We start from the raw sequence: 27,873 nt of genomic DNA on the forward strand, positions 1-27,873 counted from the left end.
GCTCTACTGACTGAGCCACCCAGGTGCCCCCTATCAGTTATTAGTTTGGCAAGGAAAAAGGACCCAACCATAAGCCCCAACTATATTGAATATAGTTTAGTTAAACTGTAATATATAAATATATAAATATAATATATAAATATATAATATTTATTATTTTTATAATTTATAATATGTATTATAATATATAAATATATAAACTATTGAATATAGTTTAGTTAAACTGTAATATACCCTCACAGTAATTGGAAAAAAAGCAATTTAAAATTTATTTATTTTTAAAGATTTTATTTATTTAGTTCACAGAATGATAGAGCACAAGTAGGCAGAGTGGCAGGCAGAGGGAGAGGGAGAAGCAGGCTCCCCGCTCAGTGGGGAGCCTGACGCGGGGCTCAATCCCAGGACTCTGGGATCATGACCTGAGCTGAAGGCAGATGCTTAACTGACTGAGCCTCCCAGGCTTCCCGACAATTTAAAATTTAGATCCCAATAAACTGACTGCCTTTTAATGAATATAGTAAGACAATAAGGATTTGGTTGAAAATATCTGCAGTGTTCTCACAGACCATCATGAGTCTATCACCTACATATTAAGAATCACTAATATAAAAAAGGACCCAGAGTACTATCATGAAGTGATCTGGGGGCCTGATTTTGATGAGAGTTTTGTTAATTAAAAGAAAAATACTGTGACATGCTTTTCTTATCCAACAAAAATTTCAAGAAATTTTCCAACTTTATATAATGAGATTAGGATTGTGAGAAATGATAGCTATAACAATAGTCATAGTAGCAAAGTGAGTGCTCTGGCAAAAAACTAATTTAAAATTAATATTAAAAATATTACTGTTGGTGGGAATAAAAATAGTGCCACTACTATGGAAAATAGTATGGGGGTTCCTCAAACAATTAAAAATAAGAGACACCATATGACCCAGTAATTCTACTTTTGGGTATTTACCCAACGAAAACAAAAACAGAAATTTGAAAAGATATATGCACCCCTGTGTTTATTGCAGCATTATTTACAATAGCCAAGATATGTAAGCAACCTAAGTGTCCACTGATAGATGAAAGGATAATGAAGATATGTGTATATACATGTGTCTGTGCATGCATGGTGTACACACACACGGTGGAGTATTACTCAACCATAAGAAGAATGAAATCTGGCCATTTGCAGCAGTGTGGATGTATCTAGAGGGTATTATGCTTGGTGAAATAAGCATAATAAGACAGAAAAATGAAATAAGCATAATAAGACAGAAAAAGACCAATACCATATGATTTCACTGATAGTGGAACCTAGAAAACAAACAAATAGAAAAACAGAAACAGACTGATAAATACAGAGAACAGTCTGTGATTGCCAGAGGATAGGTAGATGGGGGTGGGCAGAAAAGGTAAACAGATTAAGAGGGTCAGACTTTTCAGTTACAAAATAAATAAGTTATAGGGATGAAAAGTACAGCATAGGGACTATACTCAATAAAACTGTAATAACTTTATATGGTGACAGATGGTTAACTATACTTACCATGGTGAGTGAGCCTTTCGTAAAGTATATAATTGTCAAGTCACTATCTTGTATACCTGAAACTAATACAATATTTTGAGTCAACTATACTTCAAAAATAAAAACCATAGTCAGGGGGAAAATTATATATAGCTGCTTAGCCTTTCAGAATCTTACAGAAATTATTTGTATTTGTTTTGTGTCCTTTTGCCTTTTTTCCCCCTCCAAAATAACATTTCCAGGTGAACAACCGAAGTATCCTTCTTTTACATGAAACCAAAGAGTATTACAGATTCCTTATTTCTGAGGTATTTAAAGGCTTGGTAGTTTATTTAATGAGTATTATTACATGTTTCTGGCCAAAGGCTGCTTAATGTGTATATTAAGTGGTTTCTGTAGCAATTTCAGATTACTATCCAAAGGTATTCAGAAGGGATAACAGAACATAAGACAGTTTAAAATTTTTACATGACATTTTCTGACAGTAGCTCAGTGTTTGCTTTGTGTTTTAGTCTATGACAGGGTAAAGTAAATATCGGAATCTAGTTTGTACTCTAACCCGGTTATCCATATAATGACCCTATAGAGACTTGTCTGTCTACATCCCTTTTTCTAGATTCCTGGAAGCCTGCTGATACTGAAGGCAAGAAGCAATATGACAGGGAGTTTTTGCTGGACTTCCAGTTCATGCCAGCCTGTATACAGAAACCAGAGGGCCTGCCTCCCATCAGTGATGTGGTTCTTGACAAAGTAAGCTGTATACTCAGAGAAAGCTCTGTCTTTCTATAAGGTGCTGGTTTCAATTATCAGTACAGATATGCGAAGTATAAGCAATTTTTAGCAATTGTTAGACTAAATGTGTTTGAATTAAAATATATGTTTAAGTATTAGAGTTTTCCTACATATTGTTGGGTTTGGGGTTTATTGTAGATTACTGTAACTTTGGGTTTGGCCCATATTTGAGTGGTAACGAGTTAAAATTCATTAATTGCCTGCTTATTATTGCTATTGCCTAGTGATGTGGTGAAAAATGTGTGTCTGCTGGGCCAATATGGCTAAAGTGATATGGAGCTCTTTATTCACTGTTCTAAAATTTCAGTATGGAATAGAATGACATTGAGGACAGGTCAGATGCCTAAGAGTGTATTTGGCAAATCAAACTTAAGTGGTAATCAAATAATATATAATTCAAATAATGTTGTATTTCAGAATTTCCCTAATATATACTTAGAGTGATTACTTTTCAGTTTTGGCAAATAAATAGGCACCTTTTCTCTTTACATCTGATCTTAATGGTGCATACAGGAAATTAGTACAGTGTTTATTTTCTTTATTAAATTAAAAAGAGTAGAGTCAGATGTGTATCTGCCCAATTTTATGTATATCAGTGATGAACCAGTGATGATGACCAAGCTTAAAATATTTTTGTTTTGAAGAGAAAATATTAATCCTTACTGAAGTGTAGAGGGTAACTTATCTTTCAGAATGAGATCTACCTCTTTTTGAGATTTCCAGCAGCTCCTTATTCAGACCCTATGTGTGTTATTTTCCTCTTTTATAGCAATAGGGTTTATTTCTCTTCGTATCTAAGTCTTCTCTCTTAGGTACTAATATGGCAGGGCTGATTTGAGACTACTTTAGAGGGTAGGTTTTACATACACTGAATCAGATTATCCTCTAGAAAATATTCTTTCTTGTCTGCCTACCTTATTGTTTTCTGACTTCAAACCAATTTTTAGTTGATTTCTCCCTGAGCTACTTCACTTTGTTTCATATACAGTCATAATACATGCCTGTACAAAGCCAGATACCTCCAATTAACAAGGCAAATTGAGTGAGATTTTAAACGAGTGATCACACATGAAAAATATCTCCTTTAGAGACTTACTGTTCACTCAGAATATTTGCTTTGCTAACCATAAAACAACAGCAACAAAATCAACATATGTGATAGCAGGCTTTTTCAAAGCAAGTGCTCTGATGTCCTGGTGAATATCCTGGAAAAAATCCCCAAATTTGTCCCTAGGTCATAGGATCTCATAGCTTTTCTTGTGCCATTCTGCTGGTCCTTGAGTATCTATTGAGCCAGTCTACTGATTGTGTCTAGCCTCTCCTCGGAAATTTTAGGCCTAATCAGTCCCAGGGCATCAGAAAATTATTTCTGGCTTAAGTCCAGAGAAGGACTTCTCTGCCTCAGAAAGCCAGTGCTCATCATTTTAGCTGACATAACTTTTCAGTCTGAGTTTTTACTTTTTTGGTACTGAATGTTTTGAAACTTGTGTTAAGCTTTCCTTTGCTTCTTCATGCAGATCAACCAACCCAAATTGCCAATGCGAACTCTGGATCCTCGGATTTTGCCTCGAGGACCAGACTTTACTCCAGCCTTTGCAGATTTTGGAAGGCAAACCCCTGGTGGAAGAGGTGTACCTGTAAGTGCAAGTTCCCTACAACCCAATTAGTTAGAAACTGTCATAGACTTCATGACATCTTGTCTAACGGCAAGAGAGCGGCTTTTTTTCATGATTCCTTTAACCAAGAAGAAGTAGAAGAGGTGAAGACTGTCTTTTTTTCCATACTGATATTAAAGCAAATAAAGAATACGCTGTCATTTTTACTTGAGAGAAGCTGGTCTGCATTAATTTGGTCTTGATTTTTTTTTTTTCATTTTTTTTCAACTGACATGAACTGCAAATGGGTTAAAATAGAGCCAGCCTTAAATAGGATTCCTGTTTTGAGGTGTCCTGATATAGTTGAGATCTCTGATGACAGTCAGCTAATGGTCATCTCTTTGTCTTTGTTTCTACAGATTTGCAAAGTGCAGAGCAGGCATGGATTGCCAATTCTGGAACAGAGCAAAGCCCCAGCTTGCACTCCACTGGCGATGTCGCACCCACCCCTGAAGAGCCTGCCTCTAGGGGTGCGCTGAATCCTTTTTTTTTTTTTTTTTAACAATAGTCTCTGGTGTTACCATATTTTCTGTTTGGTTTTTCTCACTTACTATAGGTTGTGAAGTCAATATATGAACAAATGACATGTACAAAAGAGTGCAGTATTGGTAAACTGCAGGTTGCATTTACACCCCCAGTGGCAGGCTCTTCAGCGGGAGAAGTGACATCACCAGTGGAGTTATGCTGGGGCACTGCGCTGTGCAAGATGCGGCAGGCTGTGCCTACTCCATGCTTTGTAGACTTGCAGAAAGCATGGGGAAAGTTGCCAGTGATGTGAAAACCTGTTTTTCCCAAACTAGAATGGTATAGAGAGCACTTAATTTAAAGTTCTGGAGGAGCTTGGAGTTTGATGTACATTTGCAGATCACCCTATTAAGACTATTTTATTTTATGTTTGTAAAAATATTTTTATTTAAGGTGTCACTTTTTATTTTCCCATCACCGTTTTATTTCTGGAATGGCAGCTTTTGAAACCTGCTTTGAAATAAGACTGTACCCATCAGGAAACAAATGTCACTTTGTAGATATTTGAATTATTTGTTGTTTGCCTGCCTGCAGCCAAACACTTATTAAAAATACTTCAGTGCCTACAATGTGTTGAAGGCTTTGTAAAACCTACAGAAAAATCTTCTTAATTTGAAGCATATTATTTATTGAGCATTACCATCTTAAGGATATCTCTGTGTGTGATATTCTTTTCTCACACAGGTTGGAAATTTAACCTTTATTTTCTGTAAATACTAAATTAAAATTTTTCTCAAGTTTTAATTACCTCACCAGAAAGTCTTCAGAAAGCAGTTTTCTAGAAACCATTTGATACCTTATTTTTCAACATTATCTCCCTTTTTGGTGGTGTAAAGTTGTATTCTGTTAGCATTTATTTTTGGTTTTGTTTCGGTTTTGATTTATATCTTTGTTTTGCCAAACACTAGAAATAATGTTGATGCCATTTTGATTAGTCTCTGGTTAACAGCATCTGTCATTATCATATTGCTCTTTGTTCATATGTCACTCAACAGAAGGTATGATTTGCTGCATCTCCTCTTTCAGTGTATACTGCCACTTTTCAGCACCAGCTTGCTATTGTTTAATAATTAGGTATAGCAAAAAGGAAGTGCTGTGGATTAAGAATAAGCTATGTCTCTTTCAAAATATTGAAATTAGAAAATGAATTTTAAAATTACCACAATGTATGTTTGCCCACTAATCTATCTGCTTACATATGTAAATGAGTTATTTGGTACAAAGTAATGTGATTGGAAATGAGCCATTATCAGGAATTTGTAATGTCTCCAAAAAGGTCAGCTTTAGTTATTTCACTTTCTTTAAATAGATCTGTCATGTGCCACAAGCTAATTTTTAAGTAAAATTGTGATCCGTCAGAGTAATACTGATATGTTGAGCCTAATGCAAGTAATTATTCTTCCAGCATCTCCCATAGCTAACAAACATGCTCCACTTAATTTGTCCTGCTTACCTTGGTATATTGTTGTGGATTCAGATGGGAATTTCGTAGGATATAGCTATGTAACATATAAAGGAACAGTTAATAATGCTGTTTGGAAAAAGCAGCAGTCCTACGCTTCATCGTTTTTGGTTCCATACCTCTAATCATTTTTCCCAGCCTCCCAGTTGGCTTATAAATGATTACCATCCAAAGATACTAAGATCTGCTAGACTTAGCTTCTTGGTGTGGCTTCAGTAACTATGACTCCTATATAAACTTAACTGCAAAAGACTTGTTAAAAAATATGTTGAATGGGTAGCAATTGTTTTAACATGTCATATGCAGTTACATAACATTTTCAAACATAAAGGTCTTGTGATGGGTAGTAACGTATAGATCTGTTGGAAGCACTCAGGCAGTATCTTCTCTACTTTTTTAAAAGTCAAATTACTCAGCAAGTGTGATGTTAATTTTAATTGTAATCTGGGCAGACATCACAGAAAGTGCCCCAAAAGACATGTATTGAGAGAGAGACAGTGGACCTAGACTAGTAATTTACCATTCATATTTATTTCAGTTAGCTTTGAGGTTAGCTGAGCTATTATAAAAATTCTAGGAGCAAAGAGGTTTCCTGAGCTTATATCATCCTTCCCTTTCTCCTTAAAGGAACACTTGGCTTACCTCTCTTTAAAACTTGGTAGGATGAATATTGGTCCTGTTTTCTTTGGTTATTCAGGTAAGCAGAGGAGTTTAAGGTTATAGTCTATGAATGAGATAAGACCAATGTATACTGAACTCTAAAACAGAGATGGGTATGATTTTTATTTAATACATTTAAGAAAAATACACGAGAGTGGGTAAAAAAAAATTTAAAACTCAGTTCACCTGGGGAAAAAAATGCAGCTCACTAGTTAATCAACGCCAATTTTTTTTTTTAAAGATTTTATTCATTTATTTGACAGAGTGAGCAAGAGAGCACAAGCAGGGGGAACAGTAGAAGGAGAGGGAGAAGCAGGCTCCCTGCCGAGCACGGAGTCCGATTCGGGGCTCAGTCCCAGGGCCCTGGGATCATGGCCTGAGCCAAAGGCAGATGCTTAACCATCTGAGCCACCCAGGAGCCCCAATCAGTGCCAAATTTTGATGTTTCATTTGAGTTGTCACATTTTTGGGCCCTGAGCACATTATACCTTAAAATTCCTCTGCCAGCCAGGAAGTTCCTCTTCCAATCAGGATTGCCTGTCCTTTAAGCAAGGAGACCAGGCTCATTTTTATATATATACACTCCATACTCTTTAATTTTATGTGTGTTTAGTAAATAAATCATTCATTATATATGGTGCATCTTTTGAAGGATGCTCTAAATTTGACAGTTTGTATTAAACTTTCCACACGCACACACACACAAAGGACATGAAATGTTCGAGGTTAATTATATCAATATAGATAACACTTTTTAAAAAGTTCTTTTTCTTCTTTAGTATTGATGATAACTTACCTAGTTTTTAAGGTCCTTTTATATGCCTTATATCCCTGATCCTCATAATAACTTTTGTAGGTAGGACTGGCATTTAATGTATGAGAAAGCCTAAGTTCAACAAAGTTCAGAGACTTGTTCACAGTAACTTTGCTCATAAGTAGCAGAATTGAACTCGAAGTCCACAGTCCTTTTGTCTTCTAATCCGCCTCTTTTTTCTGCTGTACCATAGTTCTCTCAGGCATTGATGTTCCACACAGTGATTTCATTTTCAGAGTATAAGCATTAGTACATTAGAGATTAATTTATTAATTGTGTTAATCATTTGTAAGTATTATAGATCTGTTGAAGACTCAGTATTCTTGGTTAAATATTTGTGAACAATATCTTTCTTAGTTATATCCAGTGAACCAAATAATAATTTTCAAGGTTGTCTTGGGAGCTTGCACAAAGGTTATAATACCAACTTTTTATCTGGGACTAACAGCTTATGCTATCTTTTCAAAACTTACTTTCCTTTGAAACGTTGTTACCTATTTAGTAATATTTCTCCTATCTTTATGCAGTTCATTTAAAATCCGTACGTATTTGTCTTAGAGCTGGTAGAGATTTGGCATAAGTCATATTTACTTTATATATTCAAATTTCATTGCATATTCATTGATATTTCCAGTAAGTACTTTTTGGAAATGGAAATTTCATATTTCATTCAAACATGATTAAAATTATACCCCCAAATTATGATTACTGCGGCTCTTACCTGCTTTTGACATAATTACCTTTCATTACACTCACTAATCTTTGTTCTAGACAAATTTTTATGTGCAAATGCATGGATTAGTTTAAATGTCCTGTGATATAATTGTTTATTTGAACTTACCCAAGCATTGAAAAAGATTTTAACCCACACTAGTAATCCATTCTAGTTTACACTAGAATATAACCTGAATTATAAAAATCAGACAATATTTGGTGTACTGTATTCTCTTATCAGAATTGTTTTGTCTGGGCTATTATATCAAAGTTTCAGTTATAAATAAATGTTTTTATAGTAGTACTGTCCAGTTTAGCAACTGCTCCCTGTTGGTACTTTTCCAGTGTGATCTTCTTCAGTTCTTTTTTAGTGAAACTGTGTATGGTACCTTGGGCTTTTTAATGTGTACCAAATACTCTGAGATTGTATCATTTATGCTGAGTACTTAGCTGGATATATTTGACAAGATTGATGTGTATTGCCCAGGAATTCTATATTTTGATCCTTGATAATACTGCTATTACTGATTAGGGCAGATGGTGAAGTATAATTCTGAGAATGAGTGTTATTTAAAGGCTTTCAATCTTATTAGTTTTGGCCTCAGACCATGTATCTCTTAGAACCTGTTTTCTTATCTAAATTTAGCATGAAATTTAAGTTTCTACTTCCTTCTCTGAAGCTTTATATAAATTCAAAAGGGCAGTATTGGGGCACTAAGTGAGATATGATTCTGATCTGTATGTCTTGTGTCAAGTTTTTTTCTTCCCTCTTCAAGTTTAATTACATTATTTAACTCAGCATTTAGAAAATGGTATAACAGGGGCTTCTGGGTGGCTCGGTCAGTTAAGCGTCCGACTCTTGATCGCAGCTCAGGTCTTGATCTCGGGGTCGTGAGTTCAAGCCCTGCTTAGGCTCCATGCTGTGCAGCCTACTTAAAAAAAAAAAAAAAGGAAAGAAATGGCATATCACAAAAATGTAACAGATCTGGAAGGAACAGAACTTACTATCAACCCAACATGTTTAATCTTGAAAAGTTATTTCCTAGCATTTAAGATAGCTACTATTAGGGATACTTTAATACACAGAATGCAACTTTTACTTCATTATCTCTTGCAGTAATTGTTCTTAATTTGATGACCGTTATGACATGCCAGCAAGTGTTTTTAACAGAGTGAGTATAGTGGGACTCTAGCAGGAGCTAAGAACTGACAAAGAGAAGAAATTTTTTTCAGGGAACAATTTAGCTAAATCTGATTTAATGATTTAAGAAAGACTTATTTTAGTATTTCTGGCCCAGGAAATTTACGGGGATCCATTGAAATCTGTAGTAAGGCTGGATGTCTATGCTATAAAGAATTTTTGTGATAAAATTGTATTTGCATTTCACACTGGCAGAATAGAAACCTAGTTTTTGAAGCAGCTTTATAACTGTGATGATTGATGCCTCTGAATATGTATAATTATTCAAGTGAGCAGTCCAAAGTCACACGACTAGTAAAAAATAAAACTTCAGTTTGGGGGTACTCTTTTTTGTTAGGAACAACAGCAGTATCAAACAAAATTTTCCATCACTTTATCTAATTTAGGACTTTAGGATTAAAAACTGTAGTAGTGGAGAACATTACATTGATGGTATTCTAAGGTTGTCCTCTCACCTTCTCCCCCCAAAAAGATCACATCTAAATTAAGTGCTTAATATCCATCTTTGCATCTAAGAAGTGTTTAGTGTGATCATCAGGCTTGACTTGAGCGGCACAGCAGAGGCAGTAAATCTTAAGTACACTTTGTAGATATAATAAAGAATATTCTTGTCCTAGTTGTTGAACGTTGGACCACGAAGATCTCAACCTGGCCAGAGAAGAGAGCCCAGGAAGATCATCACAGTCTCTGTGAAAGAAGATGTGCACCTGAAAAAGGCAGAGAATGCCTGGAAGCCCAGCCAAAAACGAGACAGCCAAGCTGAGGATCCTGAAAACATTAAAACTCAGGTGAGAACAGAAGCACATTCTAACATTGTTTTGGAATTATAATGCTGTTGTTTTAATTTGCTTTAACTTGTTATTTTGTCCTATTAGTATACCTAGAGATTTTAGTTGAAGATTTTTGTAATTTTTTTGCTTTTTAAAAGCATTATTCTAGGGATGCCTGGGTGAAAGCATCTGCCTTCAGCTCAGGTCATGATCCCGGGGTCCTGGGATCAAGTCCCGTATCGGGCTCCTTGCTCAGTAGGGAGCCTGCTTCTCACTCTGCCTGCTACTCCCCCTACTTGAACTCTCTCTCTCTGACAAATAAATAATATCTTTTAAAAAAAACAAATGTTATTCTAAATAAGTAAAATCTTTTTAAAAAAAAAGCATTATTCTAAAATCTTTAGCGTAATGGGTGCCAGACAACCTGCTATTTTATTGTTTGGTTTTCAGAACAAATACTATATATCTAGAGGGTTTATATGTTATAGGCTTTGATCATTTAGGCTTAGATCAATGCTTGCTTTTCTTAAAAATGTGTTTTTAGATTCTCAATCAGTATCCTGTGCTAGTCTAGTTAGCATAATTGCTTTTATGTCTCCTTGCCAGGCCTTCATTTCTAATAAGTTAGAATTTAGAAATCAATCTTGTTTTGGAGTCTTTTGGAATAAAATTGAATTCTGTGCATCTTTCTATGCATACCTGCCTGCAGAATTCCTTAGGGTAAATTGAATGAATTCCTTTAACCCAAACAAAATTATTTTTTTGTGTCAAATTATGTAGTCTTCATTCATCATTTGCTGTACACACAATGCCATTTCCTATACTTGGGTTACCTCTACTATCTTTTTTGGATTTTTTGCTTCTAGGCACCAAGACTAGAGTCTCCTCTTAAATTTTGCACCTGTATCAGAGTTAGGCATCACAGATCATATGCTGACTTGTCAGTGTCTCGTTCCTTAAATATCTTTCCTCTCATTGTGAATAGTTTAATCCAGTAGTCAAAAGCTTCAACTCTGGAGACAGGCAAGTTCTATTAGGCAAGTTCTTAATCTCAACTGTAAAATGAAGATACTAATATTACCTACCTCATAGGGCTATTGTGAAGATCGAATTCAAGTAATATAAAGCGGTTGGCATGGTTCCTGGAGCCCAGGTACTCAGTATGATGATGCTGGGTCAAATATGTGCCTTTTACATGATGAACTTACTCATCACAAAGCCATGCTGTCAAACCTTAATTGGCTGTTTGTTCAATTTTTTAGTGATTTCCCCAGATATTTGTCCCTAACTACATCCTTCTCCAGAGTCACTGAATTCAAGTACCTAATCTTTCCTGAATTTCTTTTCAATGTGTCTCAACCTTTTTTTTTACAAAAACCTTCTGCATCTCTCCCTTTGATCCCTCTGAGAAGTGCTGATTGATAAGGTGCCTAAATGGCTTGCAAAGATAGGTATAATTCCTGCTGAATCTTTATCACTGAAGATGAAGAGGTCTTGTTTTAGTAGTTAAGGCATTTGTGCCTCATTTCATTAGATTCTTGCAGCAGCTATGAAGGAGGGAATAGACATTTTCCTTCTGTTACATATGAGGAAACTGAAGCTTTGAGAAATTAAGTTACCCACAGTATTGTGGAATAGTCCATTTGTTGCAGTTTGTAATCTGCCTCTGTTTACTTTGTAACAAAGTTTTTCCTATTATTGCCTAATAAGTTTTATTTCAGAAACATAATTTTATTGTGTTGTGGTATCATTCATTAATTGGCTAAGCCTAAGTTTTCTTTAGTGAAAAGATAAAGCAAATCCAGTAGAGAATTAATAGGCTTCTTTTTCAGGGCAAGTACAATCCTCTTGTTAACTGATACTTTTCTTCTAAGTATGGGCATTTTTGCTCCATTCCTTCTCTTTTTTGGTGTTTTCATTCTTCTCTTTTGCATTGGGGTATACATCACGTTGACTTGGTGCTCCTGCTAATTCTGTTTCTTCACTTTTTTGTCAAATAGTGGTTTTATTGTTGCCTCCACTTCCAAAAAAATTCTTTCAGATCATGACCTGAGCTGAAGGCAGTCACTTAACTGACTGAGCCACCCCGGTGCCCCAACAAATTACTTTTTTTATCCTAGTTTTTAAGCTTAGATTATCATCTGAAATATTTGAGGTATTTGAAGGTTGTGGTTTTTTTCCTTCCTTCCTCTCTACCTCGCTCCCTCTCTCTTTCTTTCTTTTTCTTTCTTTCTTTCTAAAGATTTATTTTACACTAGAGAAGGAGAGAGAGAATGTGGGGGCAGGGATGGGGGCAGAGGGAGAGAGAGAGAAACTCAAGCAGACTCCCCGCTGAGTGTAGAACCCAACATGGAGCTCCATCCCAGGACCCTGAGATCATGACCTGAGCCAAAACCAAGAGCTGCCTGCTTATTGACTGAGCCACCCAGTCGCTCGAAGGTTGTTTTTTTTTCCCTGATATAAAGCACAGGTTGTTTTAGACCTCATCAATATTCTCAGTTGGTAGAGGCAATTGAGAGAAGTTTGGTGATTTTCCCGCCCCTAAGAAACTCAATTTTTTTTATAAAAGCAGTGCTGACTTATTGCTGAAAAACCTGACTATATAATTTTTAAAGATTTAAATAGATTTATTTACTGTCTCCTTCCTAGAGAAAACTGTTAACATATTGGCACATATTCTAAAAATCCTTATATTCAGATACCAGTTTTTTTATAGGGATCAAATAAAGCGTTTTATAGGCCTTTACAGTTACGTCATTGTTTCATGGATTTTTACAACTTGATATTTTACTGAGGCGTAATTTACATTTAGTAAGCTTTATTTTTGGTGTATAATTCCATAACTGATGAATACACACCACCACAATCAAGATATGCTATGTTTTTATCAGACCCCAGGAATTTCCTTGTGTTACTTTATGCCCATCTTCTCCCTAAATGCCCACCTCTAGCAGTCAGTAATCTGTTTGTCCCAATAGCACTGGTTTTTCCAAAATATCAAATAAATGGAATCATTTTGAATATAGCTTCTTTCACTTAGCATATTACATTTGAGATGCATCTGTAGTCATTATATGTATGATTAGTTATTTTTTTATTACCTATTAGTATTCCGTTGTTATGGATATACCACAGACTGTTTATCCATTCACAGGGGAAACAGTTTTCAGGTTTTGGCAATTATGAATAGAAGTGCTCTAATCATTTATGTATAGGATTTGTGTGAACATAAGCTTTTGTCTCTTTTGGATAAAATTATAGCTGTGATGTCCATGAATTATCTGGTAAATATAGGTTTGACTTTATCAGAAAATGCCAAACTATTTTCCAAGGTGGTTATTGGACGATTTTGCATTTCCACTGGCAAGGCTCGAGACTCTCAGTTACTCCACTTCTTCGCCGGCACTTGTTATTTTGTGCTTTATAAATGTGAACCATTCTAATGGATGTGTGGTAGCATCGCATTGTTTTAATTTGCATTTCCAAATGAATAATATATTGAATAAACACATCTTTTCTTGTGCTTAATTGCCATTCTTACATCTTCTTTGGTAAAATTTCTGTTCTTTTGCCCTGTTTCATTGGCTGGTGGTTTTCTTATCATTGATTTTTGAGAGTTCTGTCTATATTCTGGATACAAATCTTTCATCAAATGTGTGCTTTGCAAAAATCTTCTTCCAATCTGTCGTTTGTCTTTTCATTCTCTAAATAGTGTCTTCTGCAGAAATGAAGTTTTTACTTTGATCATGTTGAATTTATCAACTTCTGCATTTATAAGTTATACTTCTGCTGTCATATCTAAAAAATCTTTGCATAACCCAAGAATATAAAATTTTTCTTTCTTGTTTTCTAGAAGTTTATAGTTTTAGGTTTTATGTATCTGTCTGTGATCCAGTTTTAATTAATTTTTGTATTTCATGCAAGATATGGATCAAGATTTTTTTTTTCTTTCTTATGTATATCCAGTTGTTCCAGCACCATTTGTTGGAAGGATTATCCTTTTTCTCAGGTGCCTGGGTGGCTCAGTCATTAAGCGTCTGCCTTCTGCTCAGGTCATGATCCGAGGGGCCTGGGATCGAGTCCCAAGTCAGGCTCCCTGCTCAGCGGGGAGCCTGCTTCTCCCTCTCCCCCTCCCTCCAGCTCATGCTCTCTCTCTTTTGCTCTGCTCCCTCTCGCAAATAAATAAAATCTTAAAAAAAAAAAAAAAATTATCCTTTTTCCATTCAGTTTTCTTTGCACCTTTGTTGAAAATTAGTTCATCATACATGTATGGGTCTAGTTCTAGACTTACATCCCAGTGATATATGTGTCAGTCCCCTGGCCAATACCACACTGTCTTTGTATAGTAAATATTGAAATCAGGTTGTATGAGCCCTCCAACTTTGTTATTTTTCAAAATCATTTAGGCTATTCTGGCTTTTTTTTCCCTTGTCTTTTCACATAAATTGTTGAATCAGCATCTTGATTTCTATCAGAAAGCTCCAAAACCCCACTAGGATTTTTATTGTTATTGTTTTAAATCTATAGATCAGTTTAGAGAAAATTAACAACTTAACAATAATGAATCTTCTAATACATGTGCATGACATAGACCTCTTTATTTAGGTCCTCCTTGATTTCTTTCATCAGTGATTTCTGGTTTTTATCATACAGCTCCTATGGATATTTTGTTAGATTCTTAACTATTTCATGGTTTTTGGTGCTATTGTAAACAGTACTTTTAAAATACATATTTCTAGTTGTTCGTTGCTAATATATAGAAATAAAATTGATATTTGTATATTGACTTATATTCTGCAACGTTGCTAGATTCATTTATTAGTTCTAGTATCTCTTTTTGTAGATTCCTTATGATTTTCTACATAATCATATCATTAATGAATAGAGAGTTTTATTTCTTTCTTTACAATCTGTACAGGTTGTAGTTCTTTTTCTCTGCTTTTTTGCACTGACTAGGACCTCAAGTATGACTTTGAATAGGATGGTGAGAATAGACATTCTTGCCTTATTCCTATTCTTAGAGGGAAAGCAGTCATTCTTTGACCATTAAGTAGAGTTATAGATGCTTTTCTTTTCTAGTTGAGGAAGTTCTCTTCTATTTTTAATTTGATGAGAGTTTAAAATACTCCTGCCTAGTATTCTATACCATAATTTATATTATATCATAATTTAGACAGATTTTCTATTTTAGGACACTTAAGTTGTTTGCTATAAAGGGGGTACTGATGGAAGTCATTGTGACCAAAACTTTTTGTACCTATCCTTAAATGTGAATAAATTTCTAAGAGTATAATAGTTGTTTCAAAAGACACATCATAGTTTTTTTGTTTTTTTGTTTTTGTTTTTGTTTTGTTTTGTTTTAAAGATACATCACAATTTTAAAGCTTTTAATACACATTGCCAAATTGCCCTGAGAAATGTACCAGAGGATACTCCTGCCAGTGACTATACTTAGTTCCTAGAATTCTCATCAGTTATGGAAAAGAAGTGGTATAATTGTTTGATGTTTGTTAAAATAGATGGACTTAATTATTTCTGTGAAGAGTTCATAATCCTTGTTAATTTGGGAAGTTGAACTTATAAAAAAATATTAATCCTTACAGAAAGAATCATCCTGTCACAGTTACTGTAACACTCTTTTCTTTTTTGTGGCCCTTCTAGGAACTTTTTAGAAAAGTTCGAAGTATCTTAAATAAACTGACACCACAGATGTTCAACCAACTGATGAAGCAAGTGTCAGGACTTACTGTTGACACAGAGGAGCGGCTGAAAGGAGTCATTGACCTGGTCTTTGAGAAGGCTATCGATGAGCCCAGTTTCTCTGTGGCTTATGCAAACATGTGTCGATGTCTAGTAACGGTAAGAAGAGAGGAAGGAGTAAAACCAGAAATCTCCAAGAGGTATATTCTCCCCTCACTACACATTCTTCCCAGAAGTGTTATTGGGGCAACATAAAGGGGAGAATATATTTTTAGCACTTTTTAATATAATATTCTCAATGTATAAAAAGAATCTTGCTTCATTAAAATGTATCCTCACCTCTGGAGGGGACATGGAAATAGACTGAAATAGGCCTGATATGGTCCCACCCATTGTGAGCAATACTGAATAAGTTTTAAATTAGTAATATGAAATAATTGGCATGAGCAACCTACCTCTCCTGTTGTGTCTTCTTATAGAAATAAAGTGAATGCTTACATTCACATTTAATTTAAACTGAAAATATATTGGTTCTAATTTGAGCCTTGGTGAAAATGATAGGATAGTTATGGTCATAAAAGGTTCCAAAGTGATCATTTCATCTCTTAGAAACTATTAGATTTCTTTCTCTTTACATTGTCCACAGCCATTTAATCTCTACAGCCTGTCAAATCTAGGGCAAGACAATGGGAGACCAAAGAGCTTCTGGTTAGTGTTCATTGTTCTCTATTCTGCAGTTAGAACACTACCATATACCATCTGTGTTTTCTCTGCCTGTTACTGTTACCCAGGTACTTGTGTCAGAAACGTGTGTCCTTTAACATTTGGGTTTTTTCTTAATTATCACCATTCATTGTCATTTGCCTTGTTATGAAAATGCAGAATTCTGTCATTCTCCCAATATTTTGAGTTCCTGTGTCAAAGATAGGTAAGTCTGTTGTGACCTGGAAAAGTTATTTCTTCTGTCTGTAAGGAATTTAAAATTCATACTGAAAAGAAAAAACAGCATTTAACAAGAAAATGATCACTTAGAGCATATTCTGTGACATTGCGATATGTTGATGTTTGAATGGATGTTCTAGACCTAAAAACCAAGTAGAACAAAAAAGAAATGACTGCGTTATTGGTAGAATGACAAACTGCTTCTGTGAAGCAGGTGGAGTTCAGGTTGGGCCTGAGAGGGGCCGGGTGGTGGGAACAAGTATAGAGCAGGGAAAGTTCATGTCTGAGGCAGCGCATATAGCACAACAGTCACAGACGTGGGCTTGGCGTCGCACAGTTCTGGCTTTACATTTTAACTTTAAAATTTAAACTTAAGTTCCTACTCTGCAAGCTGCTAACTTACAATAATAAACTTTATAATAAACTATAATGAACTGTTATAAACTTTGTAACTTTATAAAATTACATTACCTGTTTAAACCTCATTTTTTAATCCATAAAATAAGATTAAGTCACACAATTTGAGGCTATTACAATGATAACATTAATTTAATAATAATATAATTTAATGAGATTGTGTATGTCAAGTTCCTAGCTCAGTATTTGACCTGTATAATCCCTAAATAATTCAAAATTATATTGGTGGTGGAAAAGATTGCAAAGGTCTTGAAATGCTGGCTGAATGAGGTTGATTGTAATAACAGAAATTATCTACTTAGTACCTACTAAGTTGCATTATGGGTAGATGCTTTACAGATTTTATTGTTAATAGCTATTATAACCCTGAAAGGTCAGTATTATTAGCCTTACTTCACTGAACAAGAAACTGAGGCTTAAAAATGGATAAGTAACGTGCTTAAGGTCACATAACTAGTAAGTGGCAGTGCTAGAATCCAAGTCTAGGATTATTCAGTCACTTGCCATATTGCCTTCTAACATACCGTACTGTAGGTATCTGAAGGCAAACTAATTCTCCATCTCATGCCTCTCATTTTCCTTGTGGCAGCCATGACATCTTGTAGTCACTCATTAGAACTAGATCCCAGATCTCCTGGCTTATACTTTAGTGCTCTTTACTAATTTTAGATTTAATCCTATAGGCCGTGAAGGATTGTTAATGTTTTTTTCTCTTTTGTTTATTTGAGAGAGAGAGAGCACGAGAAGGGCAGGGGGAGGGACAGAGGGGGAGAGAGAGAGAATCTCAAGCAGACTCCCCACCAGGAGGGGTGCCACATGTGGGGCTCGATCCCGCAACCCCGAGAACACAACCTGAGCCAAAATCAAGAGTCAGACACTTAACCGACTGAACCACGCAGGCGCCCCTGTTAATGTTTTTTAATAGAAGAGTATCCTTGATGAAAATGGCTTTTCGAAAGGCAATAGTAGAAGTTAGATTAAAATAGAAAGAAATTATAGATAAACCAACCACTTAAGTGAATTTTGTTATGATTCACCCCTTTTTAAATAAGATTGATTAAAATTTACTGGATTATTTTCTTTTCTTTTTTTTTTTTTTTAAAGATTTTATTTATTTATTTGACAGAGAGAGACAGCAAGAGAGGGAACACAAGCAGGGGGAGTGGGAGAGGGAGAAGCAGGCTTCCCGCGGAGCAGGGAGCCCGATGCGGGGCTCGATCCCAGGACCCTGGGATCATGACCTGAGCCGAAGGCAGACGCTTAACGACTGAGCCACTCAGGTGCCCCTTTACTGGATTATTTTCAATTGCAGAATAACCTTTTGGAATAAGTCCAGTAGTATAGGGGTATTCATAGAGAAAGTTACTACTCTTCTTTCAGCCCCATCCAGTTACACTTCCCTTTGTGAATGGTTTGTATGTGTACTTCCACGATTTTATTTATATTCATAAAATTATATAAAAACATATACATATGTATAAAGAATACTTTTGGTTTTATAGTAGTTAAATTATATCATGTATGTATTTTTTTTGCAGTTTACTTTATTTTCACTTAATATGTTTTGGGCATACCCCTATGTCACTACAGATAGATTTGACTCCTACTTTTTTAGTAGTTGCATAGAATCTGAAGATATATATATATATACACACACACACACACACACACACATATATATATATATACCATAATTTCCCCAGCCTTTTCTCTCTCTTTCTCCCTCCTCTTTTTCTTCCATGTTCTTTCTAGTTTTTTGGTTTTGGGGGGTTTTCTTGCAACCACAAGCAGCATCAAAGTATATTTACCCTTACATGTTGAGGATTTACTTTTTTAGTATAAATTCCCCCAGAGTTACATACCAAACGATACAAGTTTTTAGACTTTTTTTATTGAAATATAACAGACATACATGCTATTTGGGAAAAGAAAAATTCCTCATTTGTTGCTTTTGTCAAATTTAATGATATAGTTTCTTCATGGCTGATTTTAAGCCAGTGACAGTTTGACAGATAATTCACAAAATTTCGACGTAACAGTTGGCTCCCATAAACCAGTACGAGCTAGCTCTAACACACCATTACAACATGCATATAGAAGATTGTACAGATCATTAGTGTACAGCTCAGTGTATATCAATGAAGTGAGCATACCTACCACCCTGGTCAGTAAATAGAACCGTACCCTTCCTTCTTCCTTAAAGGTAACCACTGTCATGACTTCTAGTACTTTTGAGGTACCGAGGGCCTGAAATGAAAGGTGGCAATGGGAATAGAGTCACCATTTGTTCCTACTATGTATAAAATATAAAAATCAAACAGTCATGGGAATAATAAATCTAAATAAGAAAAGCTAATCTTGGGGCGCCTGGGTGGCTCAGTCGTTAAGCGTCTGCCTTTGGCTCAGGTCATGATCCCAGGGTCCTGGTATCGAGCCCCGCATCAGGCTCCCTGTTCGGCCAGGAGCCTGCTTCTCCCTCTCCCACTCCCCCTGCTTGTGTTCCCTCTCCAGCTGTCTCTCTCTCTCTCTCTCTCTCTCTCTCTGTCAAATAAATAAATAAAATCTTTAAAGAAAAAAAAAAGCTAATCTTTTAGGAAAAAATTGAGACTATCTTCATGAACTTTGGGGAAGATTTTCTTTAGCAAGATTAAGATTCAAAATGAGTAACAGAAAAATAATATCAGATGTGAGTATTAAAATTTGCAGTCCTTGGTGTTCAGCAAATGATACCATAAATAAAATAAAAAGATAAAGCCACAGTGTGGCAGAATCTATTTGGAATACATAATAATTGATAAAATATTCAAATATAGAACACCTGGGTGGCTCAGTTGTTAAGCGTCTACCTTCAGCTCAGGTCATGGGATCGAGCCCCACGTCAGGCTTCCTGGTCAGTGGGAAGCCTGCTTCTCCCTCTCCCCCTCCCCACTTGTGTTCCCTCTCTCACTGTCTCTTTCTATCAAATAAATAAATAAAATCTTTTAAAAATATATATAGAATTAAGGAGAAAAAATCAAATCAGTAAGAAATAAAACAACCCAATGGGCAATTTATAGAAATGAAAATCTGTTAGCTGATGAATTTAACAAAAGATACTCAGTGTTACTCATGAGTAGGGAAATAACAAATAAGCCACAGTTCTGTACAAGTCACACTTGTTAGAGTAGGAAAAAAAATGAAATCATTTTAAAGTGTTCACGGATGAATACAGTCACTTTGGTGAGTAATTAGACAATAATGTTGAAGATGTTCATATACTATTCCTCAGGAATTTTACTTCTTGGTATATACCCCACAGAAATTACCAGATGTACACAAGGATTCATTTTTAAGAACGTTTATTTTTTGTATTGGTTTTAATAGTGAATAATAAGAAACAAATTAAATAAGCCTAAACAAGACAAGTATACCACAATTTATTTGGTCAGTGGATTTGAATAGTAATATATATACAGCAGTTAAAATTAATGAAGTAAGACTAAATGTATTAACGTGAATCAACCTCAAAAATGGTACTGAATAACAGTATGACATCATTTAATAATTTTTTATAATATGCAAAATGAAATTATTGTTCATACTAAATACATATATAATAAAATTATACCATTTGGAAATACCAAACATCAAATTCAAGGTAAGAGAGAAAAGGTCTTTAGATTAAGGAAAAATACACAGGAGTAAGTGTTAGAACTTCTAGTTTTGACGTTAGGTGATCCAGACCACCATTTGAGGGATAACAATTAGAAAAGTTGGCTACAATATTTTTTAAAATCTTGAAGGCATCAGAGAGCTAAAAGACAGTAAAGAATTACTAAGGTTAAGATCTTTGAAAAGGTAGAAATCCAAAGAAAAGTGACACATTTAGTAAAACTTCCCTCTGAAAGAGGCAACTAAAACGTCTTGAAAAACTTGTTTTTCAAAGACTTGTTGGGCTAGGGGACAGAATTTGGGAACAGTGTTTACCAAAAGAGTGGTGGAAGAGGCTCTAGTGAATCCTCCTATATTTTAGGTTGGGACTCCAAAGGACTGCATGCTTAAACAGGGGTGAATCAGAAATTGACCTGCTCTCACAGGGACTGTGTGTAGCTCAACATCAAATAATCTCAGTCCTTGAATTTGGCTTGTAGTGATCTGAATGTGTTAGTGCCTGCTAGGTACCTGGAAGAAGCAAACAAATTCTTTTTTAAATATCATATTAAAAAAAAACTGTCATATTAGCTTTCAAATTATTTCTATGAACAATTTTTCAAATAAAATGTACAGCATATAGTTAGAAATAATAAGTCACACAAAGGAAAAAGATGACCATGAATGAGAACCAGCAATAAACAAGTTTCCCACAGGACCTCCAGATATTGGCTTTGATCAGGCACAGACATCAAATAACTATATTTATTATGTTCAAGGTAATAAAGATAGGTTGAAATTTTTAACAGAAAGAGAAAATATCAAAAGAACTAAATAGAAATCCCAGAACTGAATATATAATAAAATCCAGAACTTAATGGATTGGTTTAATAGCTGATTAGTTACAGCTGAAATAAAGAATTATGAAGTAGAAGATGGGTCTGTAGAATCCATAATGAGGCACAGAGAGACCAAAAAATGAAAAATACAAAAGAGAGGGTAAATGATGAGGAAGATTCCATAAGATCAAACTTTGCTTTAATTGGAGTCCCAAGAGGAGAGAGGAGGAAGTGGGAAGAAAGCAATACTTGAAGAGAGTGGCTGAGAAATTTTTCATAAGTACTAAGATGTTAAAGCCACAGATTGAAACAATTTCCTACAAATCCCAAGCACAAATTTAAAAAAAAAAAGTTAAAATGAAGGAAAATGTTTAGACTGGTGATAGCAAAGCTACTTACAGTAAAAGATAGAAAGTAACCAGGGTGGGGAGGAGATACTAAAAAGAACAATAATTTGTCAGTAGGTTTTTTAGGACACAAATGTCACTGTACAAAAGAAAAGATTGGTAAATTGGACTGCATTAAATTTAGCATGTTTTTCCTCAAAAGATGTCATTAAGGGAGTAAAAATGCAGATCATGTATTAGGTAAAGATAATTGCAACACAAAAATCCAATGAAGGGTTTATATCAGATTTTTTGTCAAGCTAAAAGAAATCAATGAGAATAACTCAGTGTTTTAAATAGGCAATAAACGTGCACCTACAATTCATCAAAGAGGTCATCCAAATGACCAACAAACATGATGAAATTAACCAACTAGCTATAAAACTATACATTAACTCCAGATTGCTAAACTTACCGGGATTTGGCAAATATGTGAAGCGGGAACTCAAGCATTGCTAGTGGTAATATAAAGTGGTGACGGCCACTATGAAGACAAGCTCAGCTATAAAAGCTGAAGTTGGGGGTGCCTGGGTGGCTCAGTCAGATAAGCCTTGATCTCAGCTCAGGTCTTGATCTCAGGGTCATGAGTTTGGGCCCTGCACTGGGCTCCACACTGGGCATGGAGCCTACTTTAAAAAAAAAAAAAAAAAAGCTGGGCGCCTGGGTGGCTCAGTTGGTTAAGCGACTGCCTTCAGCTCAGGTCATGGTCCTGGAGTCCCTGGATCGAGTCCCACATCGGGCTCCCTGCTCGGCGGGGAGTCTGCTTCTCCCTCTGACCCTCCCCCCTCTCATGTGCTTTCTCTCTCTCATTCTCTCTCTCTCAAATAAATAAATAAAATCTTTAAAAAAAAAATTAAAAAAAATAAAATAAAAAAAAGCTGAAATTATTTTTCTGCTATAACAAACATTTCCATTCTTAAGTATGTACCCAACTGATAAACCTACATTTCTTATATACTAGGCAACATATGCAAAAATGTTAGTAGCATTTTTCATAACAGATGAATAAATAAAAATATTGTAAAAAACAAAACAAAACCAACCACCCAAAACAGACTTTGGGCATAAAATAAATTCAAGTTGTTATTCTTCTGTTCATGCATTTGCCCACTTAAAACATTTCTGAGAGTCTGTGATGTGCCAGACTCTAGGCACATTCTAGGCACTGGGAATTTAGCAGTGAAAAAACAACAAAAAAGACAGAAAAAGGACCTGCCCTTAGGATTTTACATACTTATGGGGTTCTTGAGATGTGAATTTTGATTTGAATTATGATTAAACAAAAGCACAGCAATTCAAATTATCAACAATCCAACTAAAAATTTTATTTTACTACAGATTTAGAGACAGGACAACATTCTCTCTTGTCCACTCTCCTCTATTAGCCATTCCAATTCAGTTGTCCTCCTCCTAAGATAAGTATTGAATTCTAGTTAAATGGTTTGCGGTTTATAAAGGGGGCCTTTGTTTTTACTTTTTATCTCCACTGTGGCAGGCATGTATTTAGTAGGCATACTTTAGTAGGCACTAAAGGCAGAATTTTGAGCATTTTGTGTCCTGTTATGCCATATCCAGAACATATCCAGTGTTGCCCCTGCTCAAGTGCTTTAAATGCAAACCATGCAAAGAATGGAAGGGTTGAGTATAGGAAGAGACACTAAGAGAATGAAGGAGACACACTTAAATCTCATCAGAGATAAAGCGTAGAAGTACAGATCAGGAAAGTCAGCTTTGGGCAACAGCAAGTGGCTGGAGTCAACTGGAGGAGGAGAGATGTTCAACTCACCTGATGAAAGATGAAAAATGCTTTGAATTTAAACATTGAGGAGAAATGACTTACCCTGTCATAACTCTCTTTTGAATCTTGTGGGCATCTCTCAAGAACTACGTACCTCTTCCGATGTATCTAACCAGAGATACAGTTTAATAGATGTGTTTGTAGTACATTCAGAGTATGTTCGTTCAGCTTTAACAGGTGATTTCGCTAAGGTCAGGATATAACTACTGATGGAGTCTAGTATGTCACCATGGACTCCTGAGTGACAGTTGGACAACTGATTTATTACTGTTCACTTCACATGTTAGAGTTAACATGGAGGTGCCACTACATTTACACTAGTCATTCCAAATATTTTACCTCATACTGGAACATGCTTCAGGAGCAAAATGCCTCGTGGGCCATGAGTTCCCACTAGCATTGTTTATGTTCTGAGACAGCTTTGAAAATCTGTAGCACACTGAGCAAGGCCAGGGCTGGTCCTTTCATATTCTAGTCTCTTATTTGACTACCATAATTAACACACAGCTGGCAGCCCTTGCTGATTCTCTGGGAGTTTGATCCTTTTAGGGATAAGAAGGATTTACCCTCAATACCCGCAAATATATCAGCAGTACGGGCCCAGTTGCTTAAAATGAGTACCTGATGCTGACAACATTCGTATCCAAGACTGCTGGGTGACTGGTATGTGGACAGGTCTCATTCCAAATGAGAAGATGCACTGTTAGTTTACGGTGTGATATGTTACACTGTTAGTTTACATCTTTGTAAAAATGAAAAGCCAGGTTCTCTCCAGTGTGTTTAGCTTACCAAACAGCCTTACTGAAATATTCCCCCTGACTCCCTTTCTCCCTGAGAAACCATCTCAGACAACCCATTTAAAACACATGTCTTAGTTTTGTTTGTGGACTACTGCTTAATGAAAATTAAAGTTCTCACTGTTGCACATACCCTCCCCTTTTTTTTTTTTTTTTGCTATTATCTATGATCACACTTGCAAACATCTACCTTGTTCATTGTTATGGACTATATGTTTATGTCCCCCACCCCCAATTCATATTTTGAAGCCCTAACCCTCAGTCTGCTGGTATCAGTAGGTGGGGCCTTGGGAAGGTAAGGTTTAGATGAGGTCGTAAGGGTAGAGCCTCCATGGAGAGATTAGTGCCTTTATAAGAAAAGGAAGAGACACTAGAGCTTCCCCTCTCCACCACTTGATACAGGAGAAAGCTATAAATCAAGAAAAGGGTGCCCACCAAGAACCACATCTGCTGACACCTTAGTCTTGGACTGAGAGACTGTGAGAAATAAATGTCTGTTGTTTAAGCCACCATTCTATGGTAGTTATTATAGCAGCCCTAGCAGACCAAAACATCCACTCATCATGTCTTTTCTAACTAAAACAGTTTCATTGGGTCTCCTGACTAGTCAGTGTCCAGCAGACAACACAGGCTGATTTAATGATTCATAACCCTGTTGAATTTATCATCTCAAGAACAAAAAAGTTACCATGCATCACCATTTTCAGAGAATATGTTCTCACTGGCCTATTTCCCTATTTCCACCACCCTCTTAATCATCCCCAGGGACATTAAAACCATGTTCGAAAACAAGTTCTTAGGAGGTTGTGTAGCTAGGCATTCATTCATTTGAAGATATGTGTACTTGCAGATCTGTGGCCGTTCTGCTGATTATTTAGTTTAATATTTCCATTTGATTATATCTAAAAAGCGTCTGTACAATCATGTTTTTTATGACTTGTACATGTGAAATCTCCCATGATCATTATTTTGGGATAGCAAATATTCATATTTCTTGCCATTTGTGTGGTTTTCTACCTACTTGCTTGGTGAGCTGACTTGGCTTATATACTTTTTTGACACCCATGTTACTACAATTTAGATTACTCTTAATTTTTAATCATAAACATGTCAAATGCAGCTCTAAGTATATAATTATAGCTATATTAGTTTATTAGACTCTTGTCGATGTGCCAGCCACTATCATTTGCATTACTTAAACTAATTTCATGTAATTTCCAACAGTCCTAAAAGATAGATGTTATCATCCCCATTTTAGAAAGAAATAGAGGTTTGGCGAAACTAAGTAACTTGGCCAAAGTCACCTAGCAGAGCAGGGATTAGTTCCTGTTTCAACAGCTATTTTATAATGTCCCTCAGTCTACAGTCATTGGAATGTCTCCTTTTGCAGATGAAGGGACTGAAGCTCAATGTTCAGTGTTTCAAATATCCCATCCTTCTCTGTAATTTACAAAGTGCTTCCACTAAACCTATTTCATTGGATGCTCAAAGCTATACTCTAGGTTAGACTTGGGTATTGTGTCTCCCTTGTTTTGGAGGATGAAACTGAAACTTGTGTTAAAAGAATTGCCTTTGTTTAAAAGTAAGTAAGCTTATCTTCCATTCCTTAATCCACCACTTTGAACATAGCCTTCCCTATATAAAAGGTCTAAAAGGCATAGCTTTTTACATCTTTTGTGTAGGAAAGGGTCTCCCTTGCCTTGTGTCATTTCTGCTTGTTTCCTGTAAAGCGAACTGTCTTAAGTTCTATTTATTTAATCTTTTTGATTCATTTTCATTCTGGTCCCTCTCACTATGAAAGCGTGGCTTGGATTTTCATACTGTTGTCCACATTCTTTCCATTTTCTGCACATTACAATCCATAATACAAGAAACATCTCTTTAGGGCTGATAGATTGTGGCTTAGCCGATTTTTGTCCAACGAATTATGTCCATAATATTAATGTAGATGATACTGGTAAATATGCCAAGAAGCCAGATAGAGCTTTTTGGCTGGTTTACTTGTGATCCTGTAAAGCAGCAAATTGGAAACAACTTCTGGGTTTTTTTTTTTCCGCTGATTTTTAAGAGTTTTAGTTTGTTCTGGAACCTAATACCATGTTGTTGGTCTATTATATACCACCTTGCTCATGGATATGCTTTCTAGTTCTCTTTTATAGTATGTTGTTGTATGTTCTGGGTCCTAAATAGAGTCCACTTTTGGCTTTTCCTTTGGAAAGCCTTTGCTTTCATGAGCATTTCTTTTCTTGAAGGCTGATTTAAATGCCTGCCTTCCTGTGCAGTCATGGAGTAGGCCTGACTATAAAATTATCTATAGTCACTTGAATTTGTTTGGCTTGACTTTGGAGATAAGGACGTGTTAGCTTTTTTATGCTTGTCGAAAAAAATACTTGGTGATTTTACCCTCTTCCTGAGTTAATATTTCCAGCTGAAAACAATGTGTAATGAAACACTTGCTCTCTTGGTTGATTAGAACTGGACTTTTTGGGGCACTTAGCTGGCTCGGTCAGTGGAGTGAGCAACTCTTGATCTCAGGATTGTGAATTCGAGCCCCTTGTTGGGTGTAGAAATTACCTAAAAATGAAATGTTAAAAAAAAAAAAAACAAGAAAACTGGACTGTTAAATGGTCTTTCATGTGTCATAGGGAATCAGTTGGAGAGGGTGTCCATCAGTTCTAGCACAAATCCAGTATAGCATCATAGTCTTCAGTTCTCAAGAAGTTTCTCTAGCCATGCAGCCTTAGTCAGCAGCTGTCCAAGTTCATTCTGGTTGATAACAACTCTTTTGTGAGTGTAAATACATTGCATTCTGTTTTTTACCAAGTTGTCCCATTAAACCTAGGGCAAAGCATGCATTTCAGAACTTTGGGAGCCACTTTGTGATTCCAGAAAAACCATTTTGCTGTGTTACACAGTAGCTGTTCAAAATGGTGCTTAGGGGGATTGCATCTGTAAAATGGTTAATTTTAGTCAATCAGTGCAGCAGTCCACTTTCTTATGTCTCTTTGTTTGGTTACACATAACCTTGAAGATACGAGTTATTGCTGTTACTAGAAAGCAGTTCTGAGACTCGAACGGAAACCTTGTAAGCATCTTGCCTCCACATGGTCTACCCCCTCCAGTCTGGGTCTTCCCGTGTATCAAAAGAATGTTTCTTAGGTGGCCATTTTTTAGACTGAACTTTTGGAAAACTAGTATTTTCTTTGGGCACATAAGAAGTAATCAATAAACATAGTGCATTGATAGTCATGGTAA

General features: G+C 35.8%; 1 protein-coding gene across 24 annotated transcripts in view; it reads left to right on the plus strand.

The window, feature by feature from the left end:
• The window catches only part of EIF4G3 (eukaryotic translation initiation factor 4 gamma 3), a 332,624-nt gene that overhangs the window by 254,839 nt on the left and 49,912 nt on the right, over nucleotides 1-27,873 (plus strand). For 16 of the 24 annotated variants that reach the window (XM_036099078.2, XM_036099079.2, XM_036099088.2 and 13 more), the window contains 5 exons: nucleotides 2,133-2,266; nucleotides 3,826-3,945; nucleotides 4,323-4,433; nucleotides 9,957-10,127; nucleotides 15,771-15,968. In XM_036099078.2, the coding sequence (XP_035954971.1) occupies nucleotides 2,133-2,266; nucleotides 3,826-3,945; nucleotides 4,323-4,433; nucleotides 9,957-10,127; nucleotides 15,771-15,968 (734 nt within the window). The remainder of the gene's footprint in view (nucleotides 1-2,132; nucleotides 2,267-3,825; nucleotides 3,946-4,322; nucleotides 4,434-9,956; nucleotides 10,128-15,770; nucleotides 15,969-27,873) is intronic. The other 8 variants (XM_078073724.1, XM_078073712.1, XM_036099093.2 and 5 more) reach the window with 1 other exon arrangement.

Source organism: Halichoerus grypus, chromosome 5 (genome assembly GCF_964656455.1).
Source record: "Halichoerus grypus chromosome 5, mHalGry1.hap1.1, whole genome shotgun sequence".
Lineage (NCBI taxonomy): Eukaryota > Metazoa > Chordata > Mammalia > Carnivora > Phocidae > Halichoerus > Halichoerus grypus.